We start from the raw sequence: 12,744 nt of genomic DNA, 5'->3' as shown, positions 1-12,744 counted from the left end.
TACCCCTGCTATTAGCATTATGTGTGAAATGTAAAAATAGCTGTGACACTTATGGAAATCTAATGTGGTCATGTCCAAAAATCTCAAGTTTCTGGCTATCGGTCCAAAACGAGATTAATAATATTTTTAGGTTTGATATTCCACTAAATCCATACCATTTGGTACTGGGACTGGATGCCAATTGTGATCGTAGGTACAGGTACATTCTTAGAGTTGCTTTGTATGCTGCGCGCCTCACAATACTACATAAATGGTTAGACGAAGATCCTCCTAATATTACAATGTGGTATGAAAAATCTCTTGCCATGGGAGAGACTATCACATGTACTAAGAAATACGCTGGATGTGTTTGTAAGGGGATGGTCCCCATTAGGATTATACCTAAAAGAAGAATGGTCTAGAGTAATATGTATAGGGGTAGGAATTTTATTTATTATTTTTTTAATTATTTTTATTTCTTTATGTGACTATCTGTTTATGTCTTGTATCACTTGTGGTTCCTTGTATTGTTTCACATTAAAATAAAATAATAATAATAAAGAAAAACAGCACACCAACAACATGCTATTTCCCCTCCACTGTTTCAAATACTGCTCCCTTCATCTCAACGCTGATTTGTAGATGTATATTCATCTGCAGGATATCAGATCTTTCTCTTCTACATACAGTAGATATTAGAACTTTATAAAGCTGCAACAAACTCAAACACTACTCAACAGTCAGAGGGTTTTTGTTATTAGCTGTATGTGCCCTTCATTTCCTTCCTGATGTGCAGTTTATTTAGAGGAAGTAACATGAATACTTGTAATGAACTATATGTTAAAGAAAGTCTGTCCTATAACAAGAGTCACATGCTCATCTGTACATTGGTAGAGTTTTGCCAAAATATAATTATCACCAGAGAGAAGAGAGTCTGCTGAAAGTATTAATGTGTTTTGTTATGTTGGTAATAGTGTCAGTGTGCCCAGAGTGATGGAGGGGGAGGAGAGGAGAGCTGTGGGTCTGGTGTCTGGAGGAGGGACTCCATCATTTAAAGAAGTCACTAGTTCCTGGTTCACCAGTGAAGAAGGAAGAGAGGCAGCGGTAAACCACCAGTCTCAACATGAACGTCTGTCCCACTTTGATCTGCTTCTTCTTCCTCTGTGAGTACATTCACTTTGGATTTCTCTCCCTCTGTCCTGCTGTTGGTTTCTCTCTTTTCTTTATTGATCAGTGGTCAAACACTTTCTCATCACAGCTTTCTAGAGTTATACATATACTTCATTACAAGTCTTCCTGTTACTTCCTCTAAATAAACTGCACATCAGGAAGGAAATGAAGGAACAGACTCAGTTGAAGTTAAACTCTGCTGTATGCTTTATGTATTAATATCTGAATGTAGATGAGTTCAGTCAGGTCTTTGTTCTGATAACCAGGAACAGATCATGTTGAAAGTCTCTCTGAGCTGTTAGTTTGTGGCTGAAGTCTGGATTATTTTTATGTAAATAGTTCCCTGGTTTACTGTTTGATCTGATTCAAGATTCAAAATCATTTATTAATCCCACAATGGGAACAATCACACTGTTACAGCAGAGAGGGATGGGGGGTACAAGATAAACAGTAAAGTTGAATAAAAAGTAAAATAGTTTTGCTGCATTGATATATTTTGTGTCTTATAGCCGGGACACACCGAGCTGATAATCGGCCGTCTGACAGTCTGGTGAGGTCGGTGACTCGAGTCTGTTCGGTGTGTCCCGTGCCGTCATCAGTCGGGGGCTGTCTGCTTCATTTAGGCCGACCTGACATGTTCAGTCGGAGGGGGGGGCAGTCAGGACTCACAAGGACATGGGGAGCAGGATGAGGTGACTAGAGTCTCTCAAAATCTGATGAAGATCTTTTAAACTGACCTTTGTTGATCTGAAATGAAGACAGATTCAGCAACTGCACACACACACACACACACACACAGACACACACACAGACACACACACACACACACACAGACACACACACACACACACACACACACACACACACACACACACACACACACACACACACACACACACACACACACACACACACACACACACACACACACACACACACACACACACACACACACACACACAGACACACACACACACACACACACACACACACACACACACACACACACACACACACTCACACACACACACACACACACACACACACACACACACACACACACACACACACACACACACACACACACACACACACACACACACACACACACACACACACACACACACACACACAGACACACACACACACACACACACACACACACACACACACACACACACACACACACACACACACACACACACACACACACACACACACACACACACAAACTCAGACACACACACACACACACACACACACACACACACACACACACACACACACACACACACACACACACACACACACACACACACACACACACACACACACACACACACACACACACACACACACACACACACACACACACACACACACAGCACACACACAACACACACACACACACACACACACACACACACACACACACACACACACACACACACACACACACAGACACACACACACACACACACACACACACACACACACACACACACACACACACACACACAGACACACACACACACACACACACACACACACACACACACACACACACACACACACACACACAACACACACACACACACACACACACACACACACACACACACACACACACACACACACACACACACACACACACACACACACACACACACACACACACACACACACACACACACACACACACACACACACACACACACACACACACACACACACACACACACACACACACACACACACACACACACACACACACACACACACACACACACACACACACACACACACAGACACACACACACACACACAGAGACACACAGACACACACACACACACACACACACACACACACACACACACACACACACACACACACACACACACACACACACACACACACACACACACACACACACACACACACACACACACACACACACACACACACACACACACACACACACACACACACACACACACACACACACACACACACACACACACACACACACACACACACACACACACACACACACACACACACACACACACACACACACACACACACACACACACACACACACACACACACACACACACACACACACACACACAGAGACACACAGCCTATTTCTCTCTCCAAATGTTTTCAGTAACATGTCTCAGTGAACTATTTTAGTCCAATATGAGATCGTATTCTGAACGAGCTGCCATGACAGTCTGGCTTTGAATTTCCGGAGAAAACAAACCCATGTGATGCGTTCGTCCAATCAGCTGCCGGTTTACATTTCTTGGGCAACAACACAGATCAGCGCCGCCTGCTGTTATAGAGATGTATTACGTCTCGTCTCCTCTCTTTGGTTTGTTCTGTGTCACTTTTTGGACCAACACCGGGAGACTGATCATTTCCACTGGCTTTTTTTTTGCTGCTTGCACCACCATTATTTCCCATTTTTTTGGGATCAATAAAAAAAATCTAATCTAATCTTTTCTGCCGAGGGTCGGCCATCTGGTCGGTGTGTAACCACTTTTAGAGAGTAAAGACTGTCCACTCTGGTAGTAAATACCATTCTCATATCTAAACCTGAATAGCAGGTGTTTGATTATTGTGCTGCCAACAGTTGACATGTTTATGAGAACTGTGTTAAAGAGATAATGAACTAATGATTGTTCATCTCTTCAACAGCTCTGCAGGATGGAAACTCTGGGCTCGCCAAAGCCAAAATCTTTGTCCATACAGGAACTGAAGGAGAAGATATCAGAGTTAACTGCTCTTTTTCTCAGTCTGGAAACACAAGGTTCTTCTGTAAGAATGAATGTAAACAAGGAGATCTTCTCATTGAAACAACTGATGTCACAGCTCAGAGTGGCAGATATGGGATGAAATATGAAACAAGTAAACTAAAAGCAGATGTTCGTTTTGTAAATGTCAGCATCTCCCAGCTGACCAGGTCTGACTCAGGACTCTACAGGTGTGGTCTGAGAAATTCTTCATCTGCAGCTTCATACGTCGACTTTAGAATCCGTGTTGTAGATGGTGAGTCTGAAAATATAGTTTCTTTTGTGAAGTAAAGTTTGTGTGTTCACTGACAGCTGCTGACAGATTTAGTTCTTCATATTCTTCATCACTGAACTCTGATGAATGCTCCTTTAAACCAGCAGGTCTTCTCTAATGGGATTGTGACACACACCTACTGTTGATTCAGGAGATATTTGACTGATTCAGAGTTTAATATCTGTGGCATTCTCTTTGTATAATATTGTACAAAAATGTCTGCACAACAATTTAAAGCCACACTAGAGAACATTTCCCTCTTCATTCCCCTACAGGTTGGAAGAGGAATTGTCCCATTATGTCTCATTGGAACTACAGACCAGCTACCTGATCTGGTAAACTAGCAGAGTACAGTTATAGGTAGAGAGCTGCAAAGTGAATGCAGAAGTGCCGTTCACCCTGTTATGAGTTGATGAACCACGGAAACCATTTTGGAAACATTATTTTAAATTACAAAAAGTTCTCAAGTGTTGCTTTAAATGACATCATACTAAATGTGTCCGCCGACGACACACGACAGTTGAGTTAGACACCAAAACAACTATTTGTTTTTTAAAGATTATTTGGGCATTTCTGCCTTTAATCATTGGGACAGCTAAGATATACTTTCATTGACCTCTACATATGGGCGCACGCTCCACCAACTGACCCACCCGGGCGCCCACCAGAAGGACTAGTAAAGATTACAAAAAGATGGTTTGGGTTGGTGTCCAACAGGTTGTTTTTATAACAAAACCCATCCCCACCGGAGCCTTTAGGTGCTTTAACATGTTCTGTTCTGTTATAACCAAACCATGTATAACCTTCCAGGTCGATTACTTTGTCATCAGATAAATGCGTCTCATTCAGTGAAATGATATCCTGATTTAAAGTATGCAGAACCGTTCTTAATGTAGAGTTACCTGCAGTCCATCCATTAACGTTCCAGTGTACTAAAGAAGTGGAGTCTTGAACATGGTGGGGCCGAGAAACAGTTCATCTTCCAGTATCTGGCGTGTGTCTCTGTTGCTCCTCATCACGTTTCACAATGCGTCCATTCCCTGTTACAAAAAAGTCTTTCCCTGAAGGGATCTCCTTCAAAATGTAATGAAAGTTCAAATCCTTTCTGCGTGTGATTTTGGCATATCTTGTTGTATCGTTCATCATCCCTTAGCTTGTGTTTCCTGCTCAAGAGATCAACTTTGTCTCCGACTGAAGCCAGCTGGATCCTGACCGGACCCGGTCTGGGACCTCCAGGCTTCAGCCTCTCCACCAAGCTGGGTACAGAGTCACACCACAGCCCCTCCAACATTAGCCTGGACACTGTCTGCTCCACCTGTTCTCCTTCCTCCAAGGGGAGGCCAAAAAACATTATTCTGGTTTCTGGGTTGAAATCTGTTGCAGTTGTTTTCTTCATATTTTGCTCAATCTGTAAATATAAGTAAAGAGAATAAAAAATAAAATAGTTGTGCCACTTTGATATATTTTGTGTCTTAGAGAGTAAAGACTGTCCACTCTGGTAGACAACCATATTCAGATATCAAAAGGTTTACATGTGTTTCATTATGGTGCTGCAAACAGTTCACATGTGTATGGCTCACTGTGTTTAAAGAGATAATGAACTAATGATTGTTCATCTCTTCAACAGCTCTGCAGGATGGAAACTCTGGGCTCGCCAAAGCCCAAATCTCTGTCTATCCAGGAACTGAAGGAGAAGATATCAGAGTTACATGTCCCTTTCCTTCATCTGGAAGCACAAAGGTCTTCTGTAAGAATGATTGTAAAGAAAAAGACCTTCTTGTTGCAACAACTAATGTCTCAGCTCAGAGTGGCAGATTCGGGATTGAATATGAAGAACTTATTCCAGGAGCAAATGTTTCTGTCAGCATCTCCCAGCTGACCAAGTCTGACTCAGGATGGTACAGCTGTGGATTGAATGGATCAACAATGTCATACGTCGACTTTAGAATCATTGTTGTCGATGGTGAGTTTCTACTAAACATCATGAAAAAAATTCTTTTTTTTTTTTTTGACCTTTTTAAGTTTGAAAGTGATTTTCATGAAATGTAATCAGATTATGAGTAGATGGTGAGATGATGAAGCAGTCAGACTGGTTGAACTGGGCCACTTTCTGTCTATCTTGCAAATTCATTTTAGGACAGAAATGTTCTTGACACCTCACATTGTGTCAATCACATTTACACACTGCCGTCTTTCATAAAAAAATTGAATCAGGTTCAATTAACTGTTTTATCACATCCATATCAAAACATTTTGAGAAGTCTTGAGACTTCTGTCAGGATCAGTTGGTTCCCTTCTCTTGGTGTTCTTCTGTGTAATCTGGGATCTCTATCAAAGCATCACAGGGAGCCACTGACATCCTGAAGTAAACTCTGAATGTATGGAGATAATCCCTCAGCTCCTTGATAAGGAGGTGGAACAGCTCAGGATTGGATGGAGCCAACATAAATATGTCATTTTCTTTAGGACAACTAAATCATCCAAACTGCTTAATTAATATCCATCTGACTCAGTGTGCAAGGTCTCTGTGAGTGATGAATTTTTAGGGATGACAGATACAATGAAACACAGACAAATATTTCAGACTCAATGTACAAGGACCTTAACTGTGGATCATCATCTGGATTAATGACAGTAAATAATGATTGTTCATCTTTTCAACAGCACTGCTAACAGGAAATCCTCCTGAAGTAAAAACCTTCAATAAGACATCTGGAGATAATGTTGTAGTTGCCTGCAACCTTTCTGACTATGGAGAGAAGAGGTTGTACTTCTGTAAGGAACGATGTGAGAACAAAGACAAAGACATTCTGGTTGAAACATCCGATCTCAGCGCTCAGAGAGACAGATACAGCATTGAATATGTAGGAGGATCTCCATCTGGAGTATTTGTGTATGTGAGCATCTCCCAGCTGACCAGGTCTGACTCAGGACTCTACAGGTGTGGTCTGGAAATACCTTTCTCTCCGGATCATTACCGTGAGTTCAGGATCAATGTTACAGATGGTGAGTTTCATGTTGAGAATGAAAATGATTATTTGTGTTTTTGAAGGTCTAAAGAAAGTTTAACTTACAGCTGCTCCAGTTTTAAAGTGTGAACAAACCAACAGTTGAGCAGACACACACATGATGATCACATCAGCCAACACAACACACATACAACACACAACACACACACACACACATGATGACCACCTGTCTCTCATCAGGAATTATGATTGGCATGTTTTTGTTGTTCACAGCTCCGACCACGACTGAACCAATCACGACTGAGAACCAATCAGAGGTACATGTACACACTGAGACACCATCACCCAGAGGTACATGAGACACACCATCACCCAGAGGTACATGTACACACTGAGACACCATCACCCAGAGGTACATGTACACACTGAGACACCACCACCCAGAGGTACATGTACACACTGAGACACCATCACCTAGAGGTACATGTATCACCTAGAGGTACATGTACACACTGTCCACCCAGGGTTCATGTACACACTGAGACACCATCACCCAGAGGTACATGTATGAGACACCATCACCTAGGTTCCATGTACACACTGTAGACCACCTAGAGGTACATGTACACACTGGACACCATCACCTTTTATTTACACACTGTCTCAGGGTTCAGATTTTAAGAATAGATGCTTTCCAAAAGACGTGGAATATTTTATTTAGTGGAAGCAAGAAATCTTTTAAATGAATATTTAGCTACAAATTATTGATTGATTTGGTAAGTAGTCGTGCAATTAGCATGATAATGTGACATAAATGTTTTATATTTGTTTCTGGCTGCCCATCCATTACAGGATTAACACTTTCCTACTGCTGACACTAAACTAAATAAATATTTGGATGCTACAAACAAAGTTTGTAACATATCAACGTAAAACACTTTCAGATTTATCCTCTAACAACTCCAGGTGTGCTGCTGTACGTGGGTCTGCCTCTGGTGGTCCTGGTCCTGGTCCTGGTCTCTCTGTCTCTGCTGATACTCTGCAGGAGGAGGAGGTCTAAAGCCAGAGGTGAGGCAACAGGAAACACACCCAGAGAGGCAGCAACCACACCACTGGCACTTCCCTTTTCTCACACAACAGTTTGAACTGTTTGTTCTCTCTTCACATGACAACGCACTTTTAAAACAGACACACCATTCAAGTTCATTTACTGTCACAACATGTCCACCATTTATGTTTCTGCTGTAGAACCGCCCCTTCAGATGTGTAATTAGTTCTCTGTTTCATCATTTCACTGAAGACTTGTCACAGAGACTAAATAACTGCTGCAAACTTGTTTAACTTTAGAGGAAGGTACATCTTAATGGTTTAAATGGTTCTTGGATCTTTTATTGGGGATTATCTGTCCCAGACACCAAGCAACTTTTCAATCTTGACTTATGCAAATAGTCCAATGACGTAAACATCATCAACAAACAATAGGTTTCTCTCTCCAGCACCAAACAGGAAGCAGCAAACCAGCTGACAGTAAACATGGAGGGAAGTCTGGGGAGGCGGTGTCTTCTCTTTTAGTTTCTATCTGTTAGTTTATTCAGAACAAACTGCTGCACACACACAAGCTGCCACAGTGGGCTCCGTCACCACTAGTCCTCGGCCGTCTGCTTGGTGTGTCCCGGCCTTTAAAGTCTCAGTGTGTGGTAGTATGAGCCCCATGTTTCATGTTGGGTCATTTTCTAAACAAACTGTTGTGTTTTTCAGGACGTCCCGTGGAAACCGAGTACGCTGTCACAGAGGTGAGTTTGAGAAGATCTGAGAGCTCTGAGCATCATCAGTTGATGATAATAATAAAAACTAAACAGCTCCTCTCCTGTAGACCAGCCGAGTGTACGAGGACATCAGAGAGGACGGACTGTCTCCTCCTGTAGAAATCTCTTCAGTTTACTCTAGCGCCAAATACTCCAAACCAAGCGCTGCTGAGACCAACGATGACTACAGCGTTATCACTGCAGCTAACCTTCAAAATACAGTAAGAGAAACTCTGAAAGGCTTCAGCTCTGGGCTCAGAAACAGAAGCTTTGTCTCTCAGTCACAGACCCAACAAAGAACACTATTGGGGAGGTTTTAGGGCCCGAGCTCCGAAACTAAAGGAATTATTGTTATTATTATTATTATTATTATTATTATGCACAATGAATCACATTTTCGTCTTACGATGCTCAAAAACGTAACAAAATCTGGACATGCATCAGGACTGATTAAAAATGTGATTGTTTGATTATTTGATGGGTTTCTTGCCTGGCCGCCCCCTAACAGCCCGTTACAGTTTTTATCTATTATTGTCATGCATGAGATACTATCAATCCTTGGACATTACTGACAGTTCATCAAGTAGTACATGAATGAATTTCATGCATGATTTCATAATTCAGTGTTGCCAATATTTAAAAAGTTGGTTTTGAGGGAGGAAATACCTTCAACATGATGTTAAACTCTGAGTGCCCAGCTGTTTGTTTGATAGAAATCTCATTTTTATGGGTAATTTATCAGATAAAATTATTATAATTAGATATATTTGCTATTTATAATCCAAGCTATATTGAGATAGTCCTGCTGTAAACACACTGAGAGGGTTCCTGAAGGACCACATCATCCAGGACCTCCATGCAGGAACACAGACCCAGACCCAGACAGCGTGCGGTAGAACCAAAATTAAACAGAGAAAGTAGATCCACAACCTGTTACCACGTTGATCACATGACCTGCAGATCTGTTTTTATAATGCTTATTAAAGACCTTTCTCCGTTTCCTCTCCCAGGCTGAAGATGACTCTGATGCTGCCCCCCCTGAAGATGATCCACCCGTCTACTCTACTGTTCATTAGCTCCAACTCTGCCGCAGCCGTCCACACCCAGAACTACAACCAGAACTAGAAATATGTATTTTTAAATCGTTCTAACTCCACCACAAGTGTAACACCAGCAAGAGTAGTGAATGTTATCGTTGGGTAGGGCTGCTCCATTAGGGAATAATCCTAATCAAGTTTATTTTAGTCAATATGGAAATCAGGATTATTTAACAGGATTACTTTTGGAAAGAAGTTGTTTATTATTGGAATTGAAATCAACAGTGAAAAAACCTTCAACTGGGACATTTCCCTTAAAATAAATAATATAAAAATATATTTAAATGTTTTCAAGAAAGAACACAGGACAAAATAAGAGTTTTCTCACAAGCGTAATGTGCAGAATGATTGTTTTTCTTTCTTGATGTAGATTGTTGTGATCATTAGATATAGACTGGATTAATAACCCAGCCCTGTGTTTGAGATCACTGTCACTGACAGCCAATCAGAATCAATCTGCATCTCCTGGATGTCTGAGTGCTGTCGGCCCCACATTATCTTTCATTCATCTGATCTTATTCATAAGAAGATGAAGAATAAGAAACAGTTGAAATGTATTCGCTGCTGAGCGTCTCTAAGACCTTCGTATTCCTGAGTCACGATTCAGACATGACTTAAATATTGGTTTAAAACACTAGATTTATGAATGGGTCTTTAAAATCAGAAGACTCTCCTAACAGAGTTTGTTGGATTCTCCAAACTTGAATGTGTGAACCCAAAGCCTTTTTCTTTATCTGCACAACGTAAAAAAGAAATGTGTAATGAATCTGTGTGTTGTAGACCCCTGACACAGCAGATCCTCCATCAGGGTGGACCCTCACATCGTTATCGTTATGGTTACGGTAGTCTTCCTCCACAGCGCTGCGGAGGAAGGTCTGGCTAGTCCTCACAGCATTCCTTGATGGAGAAAAACGTGCTCTGGTTTATTGGCATCTCTCTAAACCAATCAGAATCATTGTGGGGGCGGGGCTAAGCTCCAGACGGAGCCACGGTGCCTCTGCTAAATAGTCTCAGGAAGGACCTGGTTCTGGTGGAACATGTGGACCTTCAGACGTAGTTTTAGTCGTGGAACAGAAAACTAGTCTAGCTAGCTGTTAGACAGACAGACAGACAGATAGTCTATAGTCTAGCAAACAGACAGACAGACAGACAGACAGATAGTCTCTAGCTAGCTGTTAGACAGACAGACAGACAGACAGACAGACAGATAGTCTAGCTAGCTGTTGGACAGACAGACAGACAGATAGTCAGACAGACAGACAGACAGACAGACAGATAGTCTAGCTAGCTGTTAGACAACAGACAGACAGACAGACAGACAGACAGTCTCTAGTCTAGCTGTGTTAGACAGACAGACAGACAGACAGACAGACAGACAGACAGTCTGAGCTGTTAGACACACAGACAGACAGACAGACAGACAGACAACAGACAGACAGATAGTCTAGTCTGTCTGGATTTACACAGATCCTCACAAATCCACGGAGGTCAGAACCCCGACACAGAGACAGAGGAAGGGGGGGACATCTGGTGGACGGAGCGATCCTGGACGGTGTCCATGGTGGATCTAGACTAAGGTTACTGTTCTAGTTGTAGTTGTTGGTGTGGACGGCCGTGCCAGTCGGCAGCAGAGAGCCGGTTTGAATAAAGTAAAGTTTAAATAATCTGAAAGATCTTCACCCAAACATCTGTCAGAGAGACTTTTACCTTCTGTCCTTCATAATGATCTATCTAACTTTATTATTAAAGGGTCTTTAACTTATCTCAGGAAGTTATTTTGGTTAAGATGTATAATTATGTGTAAGTTTTCATTACTCTAAGTTACTTTAGTTAAAGGTATAATCAGGTAAATCTGGTTTCAATGTTAAAGTTTAAAATGGTTTAAAATGAGATAAATATGAAACATTATTTCCTGTGATGTGGTCTTATTTTGGTCTTTTTGAAAGCTGAAATCTTATATTTGATATGTGTTACATATAGGGGTGGTGATGGAGCAGTGGATATAATACATACCTTTGGTGTGGGAGATCTGGGTTTGATTCCCACTGTGATACATCAACCAATGTGTCCCTGAGCAAGGCACTTAACCCCTAGTTGCTCCAGAGGTGTTTGACCTTTGATATATATATATATATATATATATATATATATATATATATACTTTTCTGACATATAAAGTTAAGTCTTTTGGATAAAAGGGTTAGCTAAATGACATGTAATGTAATATCATGTTGTTATGTTGATATATTCTTTATCTATGTTATTGTAATCTTTTATCAATCTCTGGCACAATATTTCAGTTCAGTATTACATCACATTATTTTAATAAAGAGAAGTGAGAACCTTTTGACAAACAGGAAGTTGTTTGCGTTCATGACTGAAGCCACTTTCCTCCATTAACGGAGGAAGATTATTCAAATTGAACAATCATGTTTTCCAAATATCCTATATATATAGGTAATGTAGCTATAAACAAAACTGTGTTTAAACTATCAGCACACACACATATGTAGTGCAGATAATAAAATTATTCAATCTTGTTAGTATAACAATATGAACTGTAATTACATAAAGTATAAATACTGTAAATATGGTAAATACTGTTATTGATATTCTAAGTTACTATTAAATCAACCAGACATTTAAATTAC

At 41.0% G+C, this 12,744-nt stretch overlaps 1 protein-coding gene and 1 long non-coding RNA gene across 2 annotated transcripts in view; both read left to right on the top strand.

Annotated features, from left to right (window-relative positions):
• The first annotated feature begins 1,054 nt into the window (after nucleotides 1–1,054).
• LOC114559275 (uncharacterized) overlaps nucleotides 1,055–12,744 on the top strand; it is a 58,430-nt gene continuing 46,740 nt past the window's right edge. The window contains exons 1-4 of the mRNA XM_028583857.1: nucleotides 1,055–1,142; nucleotides 3,854–4,204; nucleotides 5,850–6,185; nucleotides 6,887–7,228. Of these exons, the coding sequence (XP_028439658.1) occupies nucleotides 1,103–1,142; nucleotides 3,854–4,204; nucleotides 5,850–6,185; nucleotides 6,887–7,228 (1,069 nt within the window). The 5' untranslated portion in view covers nucleotides 1,055–1,102. The remainder of the gene's footprint in view (nucleotides 1,143–3,853; nucleotides 4,205–5,849; nucleotides 6,186–6,886; nucleotides 7,229–12,744) is intronic.
• Nucleotides 7,942–11,015, top strand: LOC114559276 (uncharacterized). Its single transcript, XR_003693047.1, has 4 exons — nucleotides 7,942–8,259; nucleotides 8,950–8,984; nucleotides 9,065–9,217; nucleotides 10,007–11,015. It is a non-coding gene; the product is annotated as an uncharacterized LOC114559276 (long non-coding RNA).

Source organism: Perca flavescens, chromosome 7 (assembly GCF_004354835.1).
Source record: "Perca flavescens isolate YP-PL-M2 chromosome 7, PFLA_1.0, whole genome shotgun sequence".
NCBI lineage: Eukaryota > Metazoa > Chordata > Actinopteri > Perciformes > Percidae > Perca > Perca flavescens.
Note: the sequence above shows the minus strand (reverse complement) of the source record. Positions and strands in the feature narration are given on the sequence as shown.